This window comes from Salvelinus namaycush, unplaced genomic scaffold, assembly GCF_016432855.1.
Source record: "Salvelinus namaycush isolate Seneca unplaced genomic scaffold, SaNama_1.0 Scaffold219, whole genome shotgun sequence".
Taxonomy (NCBI): Eukaryota; Metazoa; Chordata; class Actinopteri; order Salmoniformes; family Salmonidae; genus Salvelinus; species Salvelinus namaycush.
In genome coordinates, this window is record NW_024058997.1 from 146,894 (window position 1) to 170,958 (window position 24,065).

At 43.2% G+C, this 24,065-nt stretch overlaps 1 protein-coding gene across 1 annotated transcript in view; it reads left to right on the forward strand.

The window, feature by feature from the left end:
* The first annotated feature begins 3,178 nt into the window (after positions 1 to 3,178).
* mapkap1 (MAPK associated protein 1) overlaps positions 3,179 to 24,065 on the forward strand; it is a 104,995-nt gene continuing 84,108 nt past the window's right edge. Inside the window, exons 1-4 of the mRNA XM_038984162.1 lie at positions 3,179 to 3,358; positions 14,702 to 15,215; positions 20,173 to 20,262; positions 20,655 to 20,803. Coding sequence (XP_038840090.1) covers positions 14,936 to 15,215; positions 20,173 to 20,262; positions 20,655 to 20,803 — 519 coding nt within the window. The 5' untranslated portion in view covers positions 3,179 to 3,358; positions 14,702 to 14,935. The remainder of the gene's footprint in view (positions 3,359 to 14,701; positions 15,216 to 20,172; positions 20,263 to 20,654; positions 20,804 to 24,065) is intronic.

Here is a 24,065-nt window from a genome sequence, read left to right on the forward strand (position 1 = left end):
GCTGCAGAATTTTTTTGGTTCCCTTCCCCAGATCTGTGCCTCGACACAATCCTGTCTCAGAGTTCTTATGACAATTCCTTCGACCTCATGTCTTGGTTTTTGCTCTGACATGCACTGTCAACTGTGGGACCTTATATAGACAGGTGTGTGCCTTTCCAAATCATGTCCAATCAATAGAATTTACCACAAGTGGACCCCAATTAAGTTGTAGAAACATCTCAAGGATGGTCAATGGAAACAGGATGCACCTGAGCTCAATTTCGAGTCTCATAGCAAAGGGTCTATTTACTTATGTAAAAACCTGTTTTCACTTTGTCATTATGGGGTATTGTGATGTCACTATGGGGTATTGTGTGTAGATTGATGAGGACATGTTTTATTTAATCCATTTTAGAATAAGGCTGTAACGTAACAAAATGTGGAAAATGTCAAGGGGTCTGAATACTTTACGAAATGCAGTGTAGGTACGAGGTGGAGACGAGTACCGTAGATCAGCACAGCCATGCTAAAAAAAAGTGGTTTTGCACAACCTTGAGTGTACAATTGCTGTTCTACAAAAGGTTACCAACTAAATAAAAATCTTTATTTTAATACATGTATTCATAGGCTATTATTTCATCCCTTAATGAAAATACAGGCCTAATCAGACACATCTATGGTTGCTAGCCAAGCTTGCTGGCCATTCATTCCATCGGTTAGGTTGCCAGAGACGCAATGGAGTTGTTATGTCTTTTTGTTATTTTTATATGAACGTAATCCAGTTGCCGTGGTATATCAGACCGTATATGTCGCGTCGTGCCTAAGAACAGCCCTTAGCTGTGGTACAGTATATTGGACATATACCAAACCTCCTCAGGCCTAATTGCTTAACATAACATATTACATATATCAGCATGTGAATCAACATTGTTGTTTATGGGCAGGTTGACAGTAAAGAGATACCATAAACCACACATGCAGAGAGAATTATACATCATACACGTCAGCTATATGGGATTCATTGTAGTCAGTGTGCTTGGAAAATATTACTGATATTTATTGGTATAACACTTGAAGTCATTGATTAAATGCTTTTGTACGATGTGTGAACCATATATCAGTCATGGTACGTAACTTTTTTTCTGTTTCTATGGCCTGAAAAATAATAATGCATTTCACCTTCACCTGTTGTTTGTCAATCTCAAATATAGAATGAGTTACTTCCTGATGAGATTTACAATCTGCATGTAATTTATTTTCCCACTGCAGAGGAGAATAGCATGATGTTATAGCACATTATCACTTGAGTTTGATAATACAATGACACATATTTATTGTGTCTTTCCCATTCAGGTTTCAAATTACAGTACAAATATTGGTTTTGAATAATGTGGTGTTGAATTCTGCAATCAAATGAATAATCTCCTTTTTAATATGCATTCAATGGTTATGCAATATCCCAACCACTGAAACATAATTAATTATATTTGGTTTTGCCATATCCCAACCACTGAAATATAATTAATTATATTTGGTTTTTCCATATCCCAAGCACTGAAATAAACTGGAGGGTTCGAGCCCTGAATGGTGATTGGCTGACAGCTGTGGTATATCAGACCGTATACCACGGGTATGACAAAACATGTATTTTTACTGCTCTAATTATGTTGGTAATGTGGTATATATGGCCAATATACCACGGCTAAGGGCTGTATCCAGGCACTCCGTGTTGCGTCGTGCTTATGAACAGTCATTTGTTGTGGTATATTGTGCCTTATTGCTTAATTATATTTCGCTCCCATACAATTTGGTTGTAAATCCAGATTTCAGGACCATGTTCATTATGACCATATCCTTTACACTGGGAAAGGTACTGTAATTATCCAGTCCGTTTGACTTGGGTAAAAGTCTGGCTAATACAGTATTAAAATCATATTTTTTTCTATACAGTATGTCTATCGTGTCATAACACAGCAGGGAAAAAATACAACTGAGAGCTTTTAGCCCTGTGCCTGATTCAACATTCCAACATTAAATCATTAAATCATTTGAACATTTTGTAAATATTTCCACTTTAATGTTGCCACGGTTTCAAGCGAGAGGCCTATTCCCAAGTAAGGACAGACACTCTTTGTTGATACTCTCGCAATCCCTCTGAAACTGTTGCAGAGGTGCGGGGTGGAATGTTTTTCTGACTTGTCCCCCCTTGAGCTATACGATGACACTCTCTTTTCACTTGACCTTGAAGTAGCAGCGTACCACTCCCAGGAGTTGAGGGAGAGAGGAGCTCCTAGTAATGGATGTAGCATTCATCACTGAAATATGCTCCTGTCAAAACCCCACTCTATATCCACAGAGCCTGTATGAGTTCCCAGGTAGCCTACAGAGTAAACGGAGCCCCAGTCAGAGGGCTGTGAGTGGATGGTTAGTTACCACATGACATTTTTGTGTCATATGCAATATAGAAGTTATTCCTTGTTGTTATGGATTGAATACCCTATGCAAATGATGTATGTATGCATGCAGGCACAAACACAGACACTATTGCATGACACAAATGCATGAACACTCACACCAAAGATGGTTAGCCTACCTACACACATGCATAAACATAAACAAAAAAATGCATGAACACTCACACCAAAGATGGTTAGCCTACCTACACACATGCATAAACATAAACAAAAAAATGCATGAACACTCACACCAAAGATGGTTAGCCTACCTACACACATGCATAAACATAAACAAAAAAATGCATGAACACTCACACCAAAGATGGTTAGCCTACCTACACACATGCAAAACACTCTCATAAGCACGTACTGTATAATGCTATGGACAGACAAGCTTGCATTCACACATATGCCTATTTCTCTCATCATACATACTGTCTCTTAACAAATGTATGTGATGATAAGTTTGCACACTATATAAATATTAAAGAAAAAATATAAATATTAAAGAAAATTTGCTGCAATCTACACTATGAATTTCAAACCTAATTGTAAAGAAAATGCAAAGTTGTTCAATTCTCTGTGACTGTTCATTGCAATTTATTAATTGGCTATAGGTGAGCGCTTTGATTATTTCCTTAAATATTATTGGTTTAGCCAAACGTCTGTCAAGTTTTGTCTGGGGTGTTGTGTTTGGGGATGGGTCCCTCCCACCTTGCTTTGACACTCCACTTCCGGTGTGTAGGAACTGCATCAACACTGTCAACAGAGGAAATACATTGTCATGGAGTTTATTGTTGATTTTCTAAGAGTTAAAGTTTTTATTTTAGCGTTATTGAAATGAGACACTGTAACTGGACGTATGCACAGATGGTACAGTGTATCTCGGAACTTTCGCTTCCTCGGATAAGGCATGCATAACGGTAGGTTAGCAGGTTTGTAAGGCACAAATACCTAATAGTAGCTAGCGCAAGCCAGGGCCTTGCTAACGTTAGCTAGTTAGAGTAAGATTAACATTAGCTAGCTAGTTTAGCCTCTGTTTATTAGGATTTATAGAACTACAGTAGTTAGATAAGTGTTTACGCTTGCTCGTTTACATATTTTGGTTATTTCGACAAGCTCCATCTAGATAGCTACCTAGCTAAAGTAACCTAAATATATGTAGGTAGCTAGCTAGTTAGGGCGCGAGTCGCTAACTTACCTTGGCTAAACCCCTGGCATCACCACCAAACAACATAGTAGATAGGTACTATACCCAATTTGCTAGATAATTTACTAACTTACTATCTTCTACCGGCTATCGTGGTTACTGCCGTGTTTTGCACAAATGATGATGATGATGATGCTGCTGTTAGCTTGCTAACGTTGCTGCCTAGACAGTGTGCAGTGGGTTTGTAGCCAGTTAGCTACAAGCACGCGAGGAAGCTTGAGTTGTCTGCTTCGTTCGTATTATCGAACTCAGGGATGGGCAACTTTGATAATAGGCCGCAGTGGCTTGCTGATCTGCATACCCACACACATGCAGTCAGAACCGGCCTTAGCCTTTTGGGGGGCCTTTGCACCCCCCCCCACCACCTTGCGAGCAAAACACTTTAGGGGATCCCCTTTTTTGTTAATTTTCAGCAATTCTACATGTTTTGCTATGGGCAGTAGAGAAAATGTTGCAGTTTTAAAGCAAGTTTTCAGCAATTCTACTAATTTTGACAGGGGTGGACAGAAGATTTAGCAATTGAATAACTCATTTAATGTAATTCTTCTCATTTTCCCATGGGGCGGAGAAATTAAAATGAGCAGTTTTACAACAAATTTCCTGCAATTTTGCCATTGGTTGGAAAGAAATGTTTGCAGTTTTTAATGATATCTGAGTGAGAGTTACTATCAATCAGGGGGGGGACCCGGGTCCGTAATTCGACCTTGGAGACCCGGGTCCGTAATTCGACCTTGATCACTACAACTGGCTGCTAAACAAATTTACCAATCTAAAAAATGTTAGCTGACATTGGTGACAGTAAGTTGAGCCCCCCCCCCCCAGCTCAAAGTTTCCACCCTGATACTATTGACCCATAGCTAGGATGTCAGAACTGTGGGTGGTTATCAGCTAGCTAGCAGACAAAACAAATGTACACACTTTGTGGCAATGCAAGACACCGGTGACACGTTTGCACCATCTTTTCTGGTGCATGTTTAGGATGTCAACACTCAGGCTGTGAAACAGGTTTTCAGTTCAGTTATTGACTGTAAAGAAGGTTGCATTTTTTTGTTGTTGAACGTTACAAAGTAAGCAGCTGCTAACAATCTGGCATAGCTAGTGTTGTGTATGTAGTACAGTAGAAGTCTCTCTCTCGCTCCAGATAATAGCACCTCTCCCGCCTCTGACTGACACTTACCTATGAGCCCCCCCCCCCCCCCCCCATCTCTTTCCATTTAGCCTACTATAAACAGAATCTTCATCTTCTGCTCCCCAAAAAAAGTGGAGACTTCGTTGTTGTTGGGTATATTGGGGCATATTTAGCACAAGTAGGATGCGGTGGAGGAGAGTGATGCCATAACCTGTTGCTCACCTCTGCAAAAAAAAAGGACAGAAAGGAATTTGTCTCCATTATTCAAGAGGTCACTGACACAGTAAAGGGGCCGTCCACACCAAGGACGATAACTGTAACGATAACTATACCGATTAAACTATACATAACTATAAAACGTTGGCGAGCATTCGCACTAGAGGACAGTTTAACGTTCTACTGTGCTCCTGTCAATCAATTGATCAACTATCCTACTGCACGCTGTAGGTCTATTAATAATGTAGGGAAACAGACCATTCAGTGTTTTGTTATCGTGACAACTACAAATAATACTTCAATGTACATGTAATGAAAAATAAGATAGAAACTCATATTTAAATGTAGCAATTCGACAACAAACGCAGCTTATTAAATAACATTTTATTTGTCACATGCTCTGAATACAACAGATGTAGACCTTACAGAGAAATGCTTACTTACAAGCCCTTAACGAACAATGCCGTTTTAAGAAAAATAAGTGTTAACCTCTCTTGGGTACGTGAGACGTTAGCGTCCCACCTCTTCAACAGCCAGTGAAACTGCTGGGCGCCAAATTCAAATACAGAAATACTCATTATAAAAATTCAGAAAACAAAACATATTTTACATAGGTTTAAAGATTAACTTCTTGTGAATCCAACCACGGTGTCAGATTTAAAAAATGCTTTACGGCGAAAGCATACCTTACGATTATTTGAGAACATAGCCCACTAGACAAATCATTACAAACAGTAACCAGCCAAGTAGAACAGTTACACAAATCAGAAATAGAGATAAAATTAATTCCTTACCTTTGATGATCTTCATATGGTTGCACTCAGCAGACATTCATTTACTCAATAAATTTTCCTTTTGTTCGATAAAGTCTCTTTATATCCAAAAACCTCAGTTTTGTTCGCGTGTTTTCTTCAGTAATCCACAGGCTCAAACGCAGTCAAAACAGGAAGATAAAAAAATCCAAATTGTATCCGTAAAGTTCATAAAAACATGTCAAACGATGTTTATATTCAATCCTCAGGTTGTTTTTAACCTAAATAATCGATAATATTTCAACCGGACAATAACATCGTCAATTTAAAAGGTAAACAAGAAACGCACTGCCTCGGTCTCGCGCATGAAAAAGCTCTGTGACACTTTACGGTCCACTCATTCAGACTGCTCTTACTTCTTCATTTTTCAGAATTCAAAAAACTACTTCCTGAATGGATTTTTCTCAGGTTTTCGCCTGCCAAATCAGTTCTGTTATACTCACAGACACTATTTTATCAGTTTTGGAAACTTTAGAGTGTTTTCTATCCAAATATACCAGTTATATGCATATCATATCTTCTGGGCCCGAGAAGCAGGCAGTTTAATTTGGGCATGCATTTCATCCAAAATTCCGAATGCTGCCCCCTACCCTAGAGAAGTTAAGTAAAAAATGTAATAAATAATTAAAGAGCAGCAGTAAAATAACAGTTGCGAGGCTATATACAGGGTGGTACCAGTACAGATTCAATGTGCAGGGGCACAGGTTAGTTGAGGTAATTGAGGTAATCTGTACTTGTAGGTAGAGTTAAAGTGACTATGCATAGATAATAAACAGAGAGTAGCAGCAGTGTAAAAGAGGGGGGGGGGGCGATGCAAATAGTCTGGGTAGCCATTTGATTAGCTGTTCAGGAGTCTGGCTTGGGGGTAGAAGCTGTTAAGAAGCCTTTTGGACCTAGACTTGGTGCTCCGGTAGCGCTTGTCGTGCGGTAGCAGAGATACATCTATGACTAGGGTGTCTGGACAATTTTTAGGGCCTTCATCTGACACCGCCTGGTATAGAGGTCCTGGATGGCAGGAAGCTTGGCCCCAGTGATGTACTGGGCAGTTCGCACTACCCGCTTTAGTGTCTTGCGGTCGGACGCCGAGCAGTTGCCATACCAGGCAGTGATGCAACCAGTCAGGATGCTCTCAATGGTGCAGCTGTAGACCTTTTTGAGGATTTGAGGACCCATGCCAATTTTTTTCAGTTTCCTGAGGGGGAATAGGTTTTGTCATGCCCTCTTTATGACTGTCTTGGTGTGTTTGGACCATGATAGTTTGTTGGTGATGTGGACACCAAGGAACTTGAAGCTCTCAACCTGCTCCACTACAGCCCCGTCAATGAGAATGGGGGACGTGCTCGGTCCTCCTTTTCCTGTAGTCCACAATCATCTCCTTTGTGTTGATCACTTTCAAGGAGAGGTTGTTGTCCTGCCATCACACGGCCAGGTCTCTGCCCTCCTCCCTATAGGCTGTCTCGTCGTTGCCAGGTCTCTGCCCTCCTCCCTATAGGCTGTCTCGTCGTTGCCAGGTCTCTGCCCTCCTCCCTATAGGCTGTGTCATCGTTGTCGGTGATCAGGCCTACCACTGTTGTGTTGTCGGCAAACTTAATGATGGTGTTGGAGTCGTGCCTGTCCATGCAGTCATGGGTGAACAGGGAGTTCCTGGAGGGGACTGAGCACGCACCCCTGAGGGGCCCCAGTGTTGAGGATCAGTGTGGCAGATGTGTTGTTACCTACCACCTGGGGGCGGCCGGTCAGCCTGTGCATCTTTTACATTTTTACATCATGTCATTGCTTGCCTCGTTGCTCAAGTGGTTTGCAAGTGGGCTCCTTCTGACTCTGTCTGTCATGGATCATCTGTCTCTCAAGTCTTACCAGTTACTAAGGAAAGCTCACTGTGCGCTCTGCCTCTCCTCTCCCCTTCGAGTGGCTATTCCTCGTGCACCTAGAACCTAGAGCGCTTCAATAGAACATGTTTTTGATTGGTTGTTGACGTTGTATCGGGGGGGGGGGGGTTTAGCTATAGTATCCACAATTTTTGTAGTTACATTGCATTCGGAAAGTATTCAGACCCCTTCCCTTTTTCCACATTTTGTTACTTTACAGTCTTATTCTAAAATTGATAAATCCCCCCCTCATCAATCCACACACAATACCCCATAATAACAAAGTGAAAGCAGGTTTTTAGAATTTTTTTGCAAATGTATTAAAAACAGAAATACCTTATTTACATAAGTAAATGGACCCTTTGCTATGGGACTCGAAATTGAGCTCAGGTTCATCCTGTTTCCATTGATCATCCTTGAGATGTTTCTACAGCTTGATTGGAGTCCACCTGTGGTAAATTCAATTGATTGGACATGATTTGGAAAGGCACACACCTGTCTATATAAGGTCCCACAGTTGACAGTGCATGTCAGAGCAAAAACAAAGCCATGAGGTTTAAGGAATTGTCCATATAGTTCCGAGACAGGATTGTGTCGAGGCACAGATCTGGGGGAAGTGTACCAAAAAATGTCTGCAGCATTGAAAGTCCCCAAGAACACAGTGGCCTCCATCATTCATAAATGGAACAAGTTTGGAACCACTAAGACTCTTCCTAGAGCTGGTCGCCTGGGCAATCAGGGGAGAAGGGCCTTGGTCAGCGAGGTGACCAAGAAGCTGATGGTCACTCTGACAGAGCTCCAGAGTTCCTCTGTGGAGATGGGAGAACCATCCAGAAGGACAACCATCTCTGCAGCACTTCTACTAAGTTTTTAACTTACTAGTTATCTAAGCAAGTGGCTGAATTAATAAGGTGAAGGGGCATCATATTGTTAGCTTCCTGTTGTGTTTGAGAAGTCAAAGCCCTTTGGATGAAATATCTGTACAGCTGCCACTGCTTGATTTCCTTGCATTTTTTCTCCTGTCTGTTCTTGACAAGTCTGCTCCTCCCCCCTCTTCGCCAAGCAGAGCAGGCAGGTCCGTTGTCCTAGCGACTCCAGACGCCAGTGCTGTTCTTCCTTCAGACAAGCATGCGGCAACTTTTTTCATTTGCACAATGTCTCTCGTTCACATTCGCATGTAAATGTTCAAATACAACAAAAATGACATTCGGTAGCTTTATGATCTGGATTGTCTGTCTTTGCAATTTAGTTTATTTTCATTTGTGCACATTATCATATTTGGCTTGCAGCCTCAGTGGAAATTCACTATTACTTGTGCTCATTTTGTTAGAATTCTGGTAATAGATGCCCAATGGGCTTTCTTAGCTTTTTTTTGGCGCACCCTTGTGTACTAAGCCAGTAATAGGATAAATCCCGGGATGAGAGAAGGATTGTATGACGATATGAATACAGCTCAACCCTAGTATGTACTGACATGTATATGTAACTGATAGATACGCATACACAAACACACACTCTACTACACACACACACACACACTCTACACACACATTATTCTTTAGTATTTCTTTATTTTTATCAGATTTTTAAAAAATGTCTGTGTTTAGTTGTTGTAGTTTCTTTATATACATACTGTGTATATTTAAGTCTAATTTCTATGTTAATGTTTTTAAATGTATATGAATTGGAAAGTATTTTTGTCTGTAATGTCTCGTACCCCAGGCAGACTAGCTGTCACCGTTGGCTAATGCACCTCTCTGATTCAGAGGGGTTGGGTTAAATGCGGAAGACACATTTCAGGTGAATGCATTGTTTTACAACTGACTAGGTATCTCCCTATCCCTTTCCTAATGGGGATCCTAATAAAATCTAAGTCTCTGCATAATTCTGTTAGCGTGGAATTGCCCTTTGATTAAGGTGTGTAAATGTGCACAGGTTCAACTCCTGGTTCTGGGGTGTATTTTTTTAGTGCAAACCGTGGCAAAACATTTTACAACATTAAAAGGTTTTGCAACGAAAACTAGAGTTTCTAATTTGAGAAATTCAGGTAGGTCCCTTCCAGTTTTGCCCCGTTTGCTTCTGTTGCGTACCTATACATTCCTGCTTTCCCTGACTTAGCTACACTATTACCATCTAGGGCTGCACAATTCATCACATTTTTATTGACATTTTGTGTTATTGACCTGCGATATCCATATAACAGATGCTGTGATTTTTTTGTTGAGGGGAACGCTACACAGTCCGTTTTTATAGTTTATTCTGTTTTTCGTCTCCTCACTGCTTTCCCACACACCAAACCCCGTCCCTTGTCACTCAAGCAGGCATAGTTGGCTTGACTGTTGTAATTCAGTCTCTCAATGTGAGTCTTCATGCTTCTGTTAGCCATTGCATGCAGTCAATAAACAAAAACAAAGCTGTTTTCAACTTTGCTTCTTCCTATAAATCAACGTTTTCTGTATTATACTATTGGTTGGTGTACATTTATCTCTGCAAAACGCTAGTTAGTCTTAGCAAGATCCACATGTGCTTAAAAGAAAATCTCATGCTTATCTCTAACTAGCTAACTGGCTAAATAAATGCACAAAACTTGCAAATATTATGGAGCTAGGAGGGGAAATCTGTCTAGCAAATGTTAGCTCTAGTGGTGCCAGCATGTTGTTTGTGCAACAAATGTTAGCTCTAGTGGTGCCAGCATGTTGTTTGTGCACCAAATGTTAGCTCTAGTGGTGCCAGCATGTTGTTTGTGCAACAAATGTTAGCTCTAGTGGTGCCAGCATGTTGTTTGTGCACCAAATGTTAGCTCTAGTGGTGCCAGCATGTTGTTTGTGCACCAAATGTTAGCTCTAGTGGTGCCAGCATGTTGTTTGTGCAACAAATGTTAGCTCTAGTGGTGCCAGCATGTTGTTTGTGCACCAAATGTTAGCTCTAGTGGTGCCAGCATGTTGTTTGTGCAACAACGTTCTGAGAGTGCAAGCATATTCTAAAACCTTTGTCTGAATGTAACATTAATTAAAATGTAATGAGGGTCCCCTGGGAAACACTGACCAACACTTTGGTTCCTAGTACCCTGTCACAACAACTCTTATACCTGGCTTTTTATTCGTTGTCATGCCAAACAACACCAATCATATAATTATATATATGCCATTTAGCAGACACTTTTATCCAAAGCAACTTATAGTCATGTGCGCATTTTTGTTTTTACATATTGGGTATCTCGGGAATCCAACTCACGATCCTGGAGACCCAAGTGTTTTGATCTAAAACGCAATTGAAATCGCAATATTTAGATTTAAAAAAATCATAATTAGAGTTTTTGCCCATATCCTGTAGCCCTATTACCATCTATTGATCAGACAAGGTGAACGTATTCTAGCCTAGGTATTGATCAGGTGGAGTGAATGTATTCTAGCCTAGGTATTGATCAGGCGGAGTGAACGTATTCTAGCCTAGGTATTGATCAGGCGGAGTGAACGTATTCTAGCCTAGGTATTGATCAGGTGGAGTGAACGTATTCTAGCCTAGGTATTGATCAGGTGGAGTGAACGTATTCTAGCCTAGGTATTGATCAGGTGGAGTGAACGTATTCTAGCCTAGGTATTGATCAGGCGGAGTGAACGTATTCTAGCCTAGGTATTGATCAGGTGGAGTGAACGTATCCTAGCCTAGGTATTGATCAGGCGGAGTGAACGTATTCTAGCCTAGGTATTGATCAGGCGGAGTGAACGTATCCTAGGCTAGGTATTGATCAGGCGGAGTGAACGTATTCTAGCCTAGGTATTGATCAGGCGGAGTGAACGTATTCTAGCCTAGGTATTGATCAGGCGGAGTGAACGTATCCTAGCCTAGGTATTGATCAGGCGGAGTGAACATATTCTAGCCTAGGTATTGATCAGGTGGAGTGAACATATTCTAGCCTAGGTATTGATCAGGCGGAGTGAACGTATTCTAGCCAAGGTATTGATCAGGCGGAGTGAACGTATTCTAGCCTAGGTATTGATCAGGCGGAGTGAACGTATTCTAGCCAAGGTATTGATCAGGCGGAGTGAACGTATTCTAGCCTAGGTATTGATCAGGCGGAGTGAACGTATTCTAGCCTAGGTATTGATCAGGCGGAGTGAACGTATTCTAGCCTAGGTATTGATCAGGCGGAGTGAACGTATTCTAGCCTAGGTATTGATCAGGCGGAGTGAACGTATTCTAGCCTAGGTATTTTTTGCTTCCTTCGTGGTTTACAGATGACATAGGCCAGGGCTCTCCAACCCTGTTCCTGGAGAGCTACTGTCCTGTAGGTTTTCACTCCAACCCTAGTCTAGCACACCTGATTCTAATAATTAGCTGGTTGATAAGCTGAACCAGGTTAGTTACAACTGGGGTTGGAGCAAAAACCTACAGGAGGGCAGTTCTACAGGAACAGGGTTGGAGACCCCTGACATAGGCTGTTCTGTGTTCTCCTCTTCCCTTTCCACATCATGATAGGACTTCTAAGGCCGGGCGGTCTGTCTGATAAGACTTAAGTTTGCAATTGACACCACTGCTTACGACTGCTAGAGGGTTTTCGCAGTGACATCTTGAGGGACGCACAGGTTCCACAGAAAGCGGGAGAGGTGTTGTCATATTTCACCAAGGCATCCCTCAGCAAAGCCATAATTATTTAATTACCTTTTTAATTAGCCAATTAGCATTGCTCTATAGTTATGTAATGCTATGTGCCAGTCTAAGTGAGATGGTGCTGGAGTAGTAGGCTAGATTAACAGTTGTGTTTTGATACTAGAAGCTAACATATTGCAGGTTTTGGATTCTCAGACTGTTTCGTGGGTGCTGAAGGAATTCTTATTGTATTCCACCTAGAACTCTGTCTCCGTGCCTGCTCCCTTTGTTCTATTTGGGGTGTCTTCTACTTGATCTGAGGCCGTTTGAGATGAAACTGCCGATCAGAGTTATGTAACCATGGACAGATTGGGTTTTAGTTGGCGTGCAGCACGTTTTCCTTGCATTAGGCTCTAGACTTAGGCTCCATCCATAACCCCATCTCCATCAACCATCCTTTCTGTTAGTGCTCATATCTTTTCACCAGATTTTAGGCCTAGTAAACATTTTCCCTTTGTATTCAGATTCAGAAGGGAATCAAAAACAAATATTTACTCTCTTTACCTAATGTCTTATCTTTATTTTACATCTGGTTCCCACCTTTTTTTCTAATTTCCTCTAGAACAGGCATGGGCAACTTTGATGGCGGTGGGAGGGGTTCACAAAACATCTGAACTCATCTTGGAGCAAAACATTTTAGCAGCTCCCCTCTTGACAGTGAAGACAACAACGACAACAAATATTTGAACGTTTTTAAAGTTAATTTCCTGCAATTCTACACATTTTTCCATGAGGTGGAGAGAAGATTTTGCCATTTTCAAACTCATTTCATGCAATTCAATTTTTGTTGTGGGGCAGAGAGAGAAAATGGCTGATATCTGATTATCAATGGGGCCCACCCCCTAGTCGGAAATTCGACCATGCTTAATCCAAGTTCAGTTACTTTTCTATATATTGAAAAGTATGCGACACCCGTTGCTGACAGGAGTTTAAAATCAAGCACACGGCCATGCAATCTCCATAGACAAACATTGGCAGTAGAATGGCCCTTACTGAAGAGCTTAATTTTCAATGTGGCACAAGTCAGTTTGTCAAATTTCTGCCCTGCTAGAGCTGACCCCGGTCAACTGTAAGTGCGAAGTGGATACATCTTGGAGCAACAACGGTGCAGCCGTGAAGTGGTAGGCCACATAAGCTCACGGAACGGGATCGCTGAAGTGCGTAGCTCGAAAAATCTGTGTCCTCGGTTGCAACACTTACTACCGAGTTCCAAACTGCCTCTGGAAGCAACGTCAGCACAATAACTGTTTATCAGGAGCTTCATGAAATGGGTTTCCATGGCCGAGCAGCCGCACACAAGCCTAAAATCACCATGCGCAATGCCGTAAGTTGGCTGGAGTGGTGTAAAGTTCGCCGCCATTGGTCTCTGGAGCAGTGGAAACGCGTTCTCTGGAGTGATTAATCACTCTTCACCATCTGGCAGTCTGATGGACGAATCTGGGTTTGGCGGAAACCAGGAGAACACTACCTGTCTGAATGCATAGTGCCAACTGTAAAGTTTGGTGGAGGAGGAATAATGGTCTGGGGCTGTTTTTCATGGTTCAGGCTAGGCCCCTTAGTTCCAGTAAAGGTAAATCTTAACGCTACAGCATACAATGACTTTCTAGACGATTCTGTGCTTCCAACTTTGACAACAGTTTGGGGAAGACCCTTTCCTGTTTCAGCATGACAATGACACCGTGCACAAAGCGATGTCCATACAGAAATGGTTTGTCGAGATCAGTGTGGAATAACACAGAGTCCTGACCTCAACCCCGTTAAACACCTTTGGGATGAATTGGAAGGCCGACTGCGAGCCACGCCTAATCGCACAACATACTGTCCAAACTCACTAATGCTCTTGTGGCTGAATAGAAGCAAGTCCCCGCAGCAATGTTACCAGAAGAGTGGAGGCTGTTATAGCAGCAAAGGAGGGACCAACTCTATATTAATGCCCACGAGCAGGTGTCCACATACTTTTGGTCATGTAATGTAGCTGGTTGCTAGACTAACTTACCAATCTAAAAATGTTTTGCTGAAATGGGCTAATTGAATGACTGTCAGTGACTGTCATAACATTAGAACTGCTGATGAAAAACCACATTGCCAGATTGCACCTTGTGTATTCTAGTATTCTAATTCTCAACAGTCAGTTGAGACCCTGACTGAGTTCCTAAAAAAACAACAAAGTATTGATCCACAGGCCTACAAAAAGGTGTGTCTGTCGACCAACTGCTCACCCCTGCTCTAAGAAAGAAACTGGTGTAAATGCTTCGCTCTTAAACTGGTGTTTAGTCAGAAGAAATATGGAGAACGTGGCTAATGAACTGAATATATAATTTCCCGTCCTTGTATTGCATATTGTGGTCAGACACTAATCTCTCCTAACTCTGCCCCAACAGGCCGGCACACATGTCCCATGGAGAGGAGAAAATAACCCCGAAGAGGAGAAGGAAAAAGAAGACGTCTCTGTTGCCCGGCTCCTAAAGTGATCAAGCACCCTCAGAGAGAGAGAGAGAGAGAGAGAGAGATAGAGGGTAATAAAGACAGAGGGAGAGTGTAAGGAGGAGGAGGTAAGGAAAGATCGAAGGGGGAAAGAGGGGGAAACAGAAACAAAGCAGTGAAACGAGCAAACAATGGCTTTCTTGGACAACCCAGCCATTATCTTGGCCCACATCCGGCAGTCCCATGTGACCAGCGATGACACGGGCATGTGTGAGATGGTGCTAATCGACCACGACGTGGACCTGGAGAAGTGGCAGCTGGCCTCGGTGCCCGGCAGCAGCGGGGGTTCACTGGGTTCGGGCTCCCTAGGCGAAGGGGGCAGCGGAGGGGAGAACCCGGGCTGCGACCTCTCCCAGTCATTGGACATCACCTCCAGCTGGGACTTTGGCATCCGCCGGCGCTCCAACACAGGTAAACAATAGGGGGCTCTGACTGTGGCAGGAGAACCAGTTAGTGGACGAGCGAGCTTGTTTGTTGGGGCCTGCCGTGTGGAATCCAGATCAGTGGTTTACTCACAGAGGCTAGTTGGCCAGTGGTGTGGTGCTTTTTGTTATAGAAGGCAGCAATACAACAGGTTAATGCAGTACGTTTAGTAAAGAGACTACTAAGCAGGCTGGGGTCACTTCCTAATTAGCCTTGTGAATGAATTGCAGAAGTCCACATAGAAAATAGTGGTCAATATGTCATTCTCTTCCTGAATTAATTGGAATAGAATTGACCCCAGCAATGCTGTAAAGTCTGTCTTTGAAAATCACATGTATTACCCCATGAACACGCTTATATAAACCACCAGGGAAATATGAATGTTGTAAATAATTATACAATTAGACTAAATAAAAGTTTATCTCTGACAAAAGCCTGGTGTTAATCAGACGTGGGTTTCAAAAGTATTTTGTTTTCTTACGAGTACTTTGTGTTTGAGCAAGCCTGCTTGGAGTGCTAGGTGGGTGGGGTTTACACTTTTGGAACTATTCCATTTGTTCCCTTGCATCAGGCAAGCTCAATCGAGCGCTAAAGTATTTGAAATAAAACAAATACTATTTGAACCCAGGCTTGGGGTTTATTGACCATGTTACCCCAGAGGAATTCTGTTGGTTGGGTGCACCGAGCAGAACTCAGTTGGGCCTAGTGGCTGTGAAAGTGGTGTTGGACAGAGGCTGCTTGGTACACGCTGCTCATTTAATGTCCCTGGGCTTGTGATTTTCAGAGGTGGTCGTTTAGATATTTACACGTTTACTTTGAATGCTTCATTTGGTCATTGGTAAACTTAGCATTGATCTTTCTATTGCCAAAGAGCTCTAAATTTGTTTCATTGGTCCACATAACATTTCCCCATTTAGACTTGTTTCGATGGGTTTTCGTAAAGTTCAAATGGGGGGGGGGGGGGGGGGGTTGTTTTCTTGTCCCTTTCAGCAGTGTTTACCAATGACAAAATGAAGCTTTCATTGAAAATAACACCCTCCCTACAATCAAACATGGGGAGGTTTGGTAATACTGTGGGGTTGCTTTGCTGCCTCTGGTACTGGGGGCCTTGAACGTGTGCAAGACATTAGGAAATTATCAAGATATTTTTTGAGTGCAATTTTCAACCCAGTGTTCTAAAACTGGGTCTAGGATTTTGGGCCTTCCAGCAGGACATCAAACAAACATCAAAAAAGCACCCATGAATGGTTGAAGAATAAACACTGGCCTGTTCTGGAGTGACCAGCGATGAGTTCAGAGTTGAAAACAACAGTCAGAAGGCACCACTCAAACATTGACAAATTGATAGCAGTTTGCAGCTAAAGAGTGGGCCAAATTGATAGCAGTTTGCAGCTAAAGAGTGGGCCAAATTGATAGCAGTTTGCAGCTAAAGAGTGGGCCAAATTGGCCAGCAGAAAGCTTCAGCATGCACTTTGATGGCTACAAGAAGCATTTGTCTGCAGTTGTCTTCAGCAAAGGCTGTTGAACCAAGTATTAGCTATTGGTTGCCAATCATTTTGTCAATATCATTGGTTTTTATTTTCTAAATTCTAATTGTAATCTTAAGTGACCCCGAAAAAACAAATTTCTGTAGTCTTGACAATCCAATACCAATGTGTAGAGACAAAAAGGTTTTTAAAATTTCAACTCATTTGAGGAGAATTGTATTTATTTATTTTTAATTGAACCTTTATTTAACTAGGCAAGTCAGTTAAGAACACATTCTTATTTACAATGACGGCCTACACCCCGGCCAAACCCTGGACAATGTGTGCCGCCCTATGGGACTCCCAATCACTGCCAGTTGTGATACAGCCTGGAATCGAACCAGGGTCTGTAGTGACTCCTCTAGCACTGAGATGCAGTGGCTTAGACCGCTGCACCACTCGGGAGCCCACAAGAAATAGGGAATTATTTTAGAAAAGTGCAAGGGTGCCCGCTGCCGATATATTTGTGCTTCGCCCAGTGCTTGAAGCGATACATTGTGTTTGGTTTGCAGTGCCACTTTAGTACAGTCAACAAAACACCACTATACTGAGAAGGATTCTTATTTTGTGAACGATTTCACGGCAATGTTTTAATTGTTTGGGTCAGGATGTTTTTAAAAATGTATTTTTATTTAACCTTTTATTTAACTCGTCAAGCCAGTTAAGAACAAATTCTTATTTACAATGACGGCCTAGGAACAGTGGGTTAAACTGCCTTGTTCAGGGGAACAGTGGGTTAAACTGCCTTGTTCAGGGGAACAGTGGGTTAAACTGCCTTGTTCAGGGGAACAGTGGGTTAAACTGCCTTGTTCAGGGGAACAGTGGGTTAAACTGCCTTGTTCAGGGGAACAGTGGGTTAAACTGCCTTGTTCAGGGGAACAGTGGGTTAAACTGCCTTGTTCAGGGGAACAGTGGGTTAAACTGCCTTGTTCAGGGGAACAGTGGGTTAAACTGCCTTGTTCAGGGGAACAGTGGGTTAAACTGCCTTGTTCAGGGGAACAGTGGGTTAAACTGCCTTGTTCAGGGGAACAGTGGGTTAAACTGCCTTGTTCAGGGGAACAGTGGGTTAAACTGCCTTGTTCAGGGGAACAGTGGGTTAACAACTGCCTTGTTCAGGGGCAGAACGACAGATTTCTTTACCTTGTCAGCTCGGGGATTCGATCCAGCAACCTTTCAGTTACTAGTCCAACGCTCTAACCACTAGTCTAGCTGCCGTTGTGAAGTAAGGAGGAGTGTATTGGACCTGTGGCCTTCCTCTTGGTAGGTTTCAAGTTCAGGTCTCAGGAACTTATTATCCAAGAAATTAAACCACGCTGTACTTGGTACAGTGAATGCTGATTGGTTGTGTCTGAAAATCAAACGGACAATAATATGTTTTCTTGGAACAAATTAAAGTTTGGGTTCACGGCTCCCGAGGCACGCCTTCATGGTCTACGACGTTTTTCTTCATGTCATAGTTTTTTAGTTTTTATTTAAGGCTTTCTTCTTCTCTTGATTTTACGGACGGTTGGCACAGCAGTTGTGGGCAGAAGCCAATCGGGGGGTTGCCGGGGCTTGATTTGTATGTAAATGTGAATTATGCCTTTTTGTTCGCTCTGTTGCCCAAATGAAAAAGGACCTGCCTTTTTGTTGTTAACCCTTTCACTCATGGACATCAGCTCTTGAGGACCTTGGAAGGGCTTATCAATGAAGTGTTATCTGTAAAGGTAGGCTAATGGATAATGTACTGCATGTTATTGACTAGCCATGGATAACATGTTATTGACTAGTCATGGAGAATCCTCTGTTATTCAATGAAGGTACGTTTTTATGATAACACAATTGATGGAGTGAGATTCAGGCCTATGATATTGTGTATTCAACCTTACAGGGATAGGCTACAGTAACCCATTTTTATTGAACGGAGAATCTAGTCAGCCCACCAAATTGATGGGAAATTTGTTTCAAACGTGACCCTCAAGGTTATGTAGCTCGCTAAGCGAATGATGTGTTACTCGTACACACTATGCACTATAGGCTAGCCCGTAAACCTCCACGATTTCCATGATGTGGGTTCACTTGAGTCAGGAGGATGCTTGTGTGCTATGAATCCCCTTCAAAGGCAGAGGTGTGCAAGGTGGCTTTGTATGGAATTAACTGGGGAACCAATGAGAGTTCAAATGTCTGGAGCACAATTTGATCTATTGTGAGGTGCTTGGGGTTACTGCCAGAATCAGAGGGAGTCCAAAGGCCATCTGAAGTCTGGCTAGTAGACGATCTCCTTTTGGCTCCCTTGGCTCTTGTTGTGTTTGGGGAAGCAGTGGTGTTTTGGGGACTGAGTGTTCTTCTGCCGAGACTTCACCTGAAGTGGCTGACTGTCTCACCAGGACGTCAACAAGAAAGGCGCGAGAAACCAGGGGTGGCTGGTAAGAATCAAAATATAAGGGGGGGGGACACAAGTCTGTATAAAACCTGGTATAAAATGTTGTGACTGTTTGACTCAAGAGTGCCTGAAGTGTGTAGTTGTGTGTAGTTCTTTATGTAATACATGTATCACTAGCCACTTTAAACTATGCCACTTTATGTTTATATACCCTACATTACTCATCTCATATGTATATACTATACTCTATACCATCTACTGCATCTTGCCTATGCCATTCTGTACCATCACTCATTCATATATCTTTATGTACATATTCTTTATCCCTTTACACTTGTGTGTGTATAAGGTAGTAGTTGTGGAATTGTTAGGTTAGATTGCTCGTTGGTTATTACTGCATTGTCGGAACTAGAAGCACAAGCATTTCGCTACACTCGCATTAACATCTGCTAACCACGTGTATGTGACAAATACAATTTGATTTGATTTGTTTTATTTCTGTCATGTAGCTGTATATATCTATGTTTTTTATTTATTCTATAATGTAGATGTATGCCCCAGGAAGACCACCGTCCAGGTAACTGCCATCGCTGCTGGAAAAAACATTGGGTCGGGTGGGGGTGGTCATCTGTGTTGGGCGGACAGGTTTGACACGGCCCAGCGAGTGTTTCTAGTCCCCTCCAGTGTTCCTCTTAGCATATCTCACACCTCCCAAGATGTTGTTTACCATCAGTGTCCACCGGGAGAGTGTTCCTCTGTGTCAAATGTACTTTAAATAAACTTCCGTTTCTCTTGTCATTCTCCTTTTGTAAATGTGTGGCTGCATGGCCCTGGTCAAAAATGACCCTGACCAATGACAATGGTCAAAAATGACCCTGACAAAGGTAAAAGATGACCCTGACCAATGACAATGGTAAAAAATGACCCTGACAAAGGTAAAAAAATGACCCTGACCAATGACAATGGTCAAAAATGACAAGAAATACTTTGTTGATCTGGCTTTTTAAAATCGTTGTTTCATTACTTGTAAGCACTGTTTTATTTTCTTATTTTAAAGCTCAAAGACTTGAACGGTTAAGGAAGGAGCGACAGAATCAGATCAAATGCAAAAACATTCAATGGAAGGAGAGGTCGTCCTCGCAATCAGGTACGCTACATTTCTCCTCTCCAGAAATATTTGCTGATAGGAGTTTCAATGAAGCAAAAGCTTCAATTGTCCTTTCTTTTTCACTGATCTCAGACAATTACAGTGCTGCATAGGGAATTCTCATGGAACCAGGAAATGGTTATTTTGCATTGATCAATCTCCACGTGATGTTACAACATCCGATAGCATGTTCCAGAAACGGTCAAACCTAGCCTACTGTATATAATGAAATGTAATACTGTACAATAGCTAGGCCTAATGCTAAAGTCCTGTTTGACTTGAAATCCTGGCACAATCAATAACATCAGAGAATATAAGTAAGTTGTTCAATCACTATGGATTTCCGCCAATGTCTCCGCTTCATTTTCTGTCTCCGGTCGTTTCTGTCACAGCGGAGGACCTGGGTTCCCTGTTTGAGAAGAGGGACTTTAAAGATAGACCCAGGAACACTGGTACCAAGTCGACCCTCTCTCTCCGGCTCGAGCAATGTCCCCAGCAGCTCAACAACCCTTTCAACGAATACTCCAAATTCGACGGCAAGGTAGGTGCTCCCAGATGTCTGGTAATATATATCTGATTCTGGTATAAAACTATGCCGAATTACTTAATGTATCTCGAAATCTTGAAAATGTTTTTTGTGCCGCAAAGAAAGACAAATCAAGTTTGATGCCAACCGGTGCCATGTTTCACGTGCATACATAAAAAAAACTAGCAACCGTTCGCTCCTGCTCTCTAAACTAAAGATTTTGCTTCTTTTTCTGATTCCTCCCCAGATGCATCAGGCCTTTTCCCTGCTATGGCAATGTCATTTACAAGCACTTAGGCAGTAATTCCAAAACTTGGAAACCATCTCCGAATGTATATTGCAATTTTGGAGCAGCTTCTCATCGCTAATGGCACAGGCGAAAGTCTCTGAAGGCTTGGTGACCTTATTTCTGTCATTTTGCTCTTAGACTCGCATGATCCAGAGAAAAGAGCAGACTGGGAGAATTGTGTGTCGAATAAATGTCAGGGTGAATTGCTCGGGCCTTTTACAGGGATTTGTGGAAAAGAGCAAAGGTCGCGGCAAAGTGCCTTGGCAGCTCGCAGACAACCTGGTGGCTCAGATTAAACAAATAGCCTTTGATTCATGCCAAAGACGGCCTCTGCTGAAGGAACCAGGGGACGAGCCTGCCCTAGCCTCTGCAATATCCCCCAATATTAGAAATAATATTTACATTACAGATTACCTTTTATAATCCACCGCTCCCATCTCTTGTCTCCAGTTTTCTATATCGGTTTATGAGCTGTTAACGATTCATCAGAAATCCACCTCCACTTTTTTTCATTGATACGTTATTTTCGTTCAGCAATGAGGTAGTCGGTGTGTCACTTTTTGTCTCTCCAAGACATCTGGTTGCAGATTAGCCAAGTTCGCTCAAAGACACGTCTCTCCCGTCACCAGTAACAATAACAGCTGGGTTTTTTCACCGGTCGCGAAGACGTCACGTTTACAGTTGCACTTTTTGGAGCGGGAAGATGAGCGTTTTTAATACGGCTTGCGTTCATTTGGGTCGACGTGTACGAAGCCGGGTGGCGTCGGTCGTAGATAAAGATTCATTGCGGCGGTTTGATTTAATGCCCGGGTAATGAGAGGCGTCCATGTGCTCGGGCAGATGTTTACACAGACCTCGCCTGCCCGGCTCTGACAGCAGTTAAAAAGTATAGTCACCGTAATCGAATCTCGTGGCGGGCCGCGTCAGGGAGGAGGACACAGATCGAATTAAACTGCGTTTTAAGATTAATGTGTAGACAGGTAGAGCAAAGAGCGATGGGCTTCTTTTTACCCCACCCCACCCAGTGTTTTTAAACCCATTCTTTGCATTTCCTGGAGGAAGGTCTTCCTAGAACTGTTTACTAGGGAGTAAATCCCCAAGAGCAATGGAAGTAAATGAAGTCTTTCTTTCGACTGCAGCTGTTATTATACTAGTTTCCAGTAATACTGAATCATAGAAAAGATGGACAGTTTTTTTTTTAATCCCCTGGTTCTTTTGTCAGTGGAGAAAAATGATTGTAGAGATTAAAAGGAAAATGGGAGAGAGCAAGAGAGAGAAGCGATCATTAAGCCTTGAAAATGCAAATGAGGCTATCTCAGGAAATAATCGAACACGCTGTTCAATTGCTCAGAAATAATACCCCCCGACCCCCGTTTTTATACCGTTTTGTGGTGGTGACAGGATAATGGTTGCGAGGGGGACTATTGATATTCTCTAGAAAAGAAACCTATAAAGATGTGAAGACATACTGTATGTAACCTGACTTGTTGATGTAACCTGACTTGTTGACCATCAATGCCCTTTTTACATGGTTACATAAGACTCTTATTCGCTTTGACTAATCTCTCCACATAATGTAGCCCTTTTTATATGGTTAGGGAGCACTTGGGTAGTCTCTTTGCCACAGAGCTATATTTAGGGTAGCCTCATCCCGACAGTGTGTCTGACTCTATTGATGTGTACCTGTGGCACGCACGATGGCCTTTCTTTTCCCCATGTACACTCCTCCCTCCCAACCAGCCCCCTAACCAGACCTATGTACCCTCCTCCCTCCCAACCAGCCCCCTAACCAGACCTATGTACCCTCCTCCCTCCCAACCAGCCCCCTAACCAGACCTATGTACCCTCCTCCCTCCCAACCAGCCACCTAACCAGACCTATGTACCCTCCTCCCTCCCAACCAGCCCCCTAACCAGACCTATGTACCCTCCTCCCTCCCAACCAGCCCCCTAACCAGACCTATGTACCCTCCTCCCTCCCAACCAGCCCCTTAACCAGACCTATGTACCCTCCTCCCTCCCAACCAGCCCCCTAACCAGACCTATGTACCCTCCTCCCTCCCAACCAGCCCCCTAACCAGACCTATGTACCCTCCTCCCTCCCAACCAGCCCCCTAACCAGACCTATGTACCCTCCTCCCTCCCAACCAGCACCCTAACCAGACCTATGTACCCTCCTCCCTCCCAACCAGCCCCCTAACCAGACCTATGTACCCCCCTTCCTCCCAACCAGCCCCCTAACCAGACCTATGTACCCTCCTTCCTCCCAACCAGCCCCTAACCAGACCTATGTACCCTCCTCCCTCCCAACCAGCCCCGTAACCAGACCTATGTACCCTCCTCCATCCCAACCAGCCCCTAACCAGACCTATGTACCCTCCTTACTCCCAACCAGCCCCCTAACCAGACCTATGTACCCTCCTTACTCCCAACCAGCCCCCTAACCAGACCTATGTACCCTGCTCCCTCCCAACCAGCCCCCTAACCAGACCTATGTACCCTCCTTACTCCCAACCAGCTCCCTAACCAGACCTATGTACCCTCCTTACTCCCAACCAGCTCCCTAACCAGACCTATGTACCCTCCTTCCTCCCAACCAGCTCCCTAACCAGACCTATGTACCCTCCTCCCTCCCAACCAGCCCCCTAACCAGACCTATGTACCCTCCTCCCTCCCAACCAGCCCCCTAACCAGACCTATGTACCCTCCTCCCTCCCAACCAGCACCCTAACCAGACCTATGTACCCTCCTCCCTCCCAACCAGCCCCCTAACCAGACCTATGTACCCCCCTTCCTCCCAACCAGCCCCCTAACCAGACCTATGTACCCTCCTTCCTCCCAACCAGCCCCTAACCAGACCTATGTACCCTCCTCCCTCCCAACCAGCCCCGTAACCAGACCTATGTACCCTCCTCCATCCCAACCAGCCCCTAACCAGACCTATGTACCCTCCTTACTCCCAACCAGCCCCCTAACCAGACCTATGTAC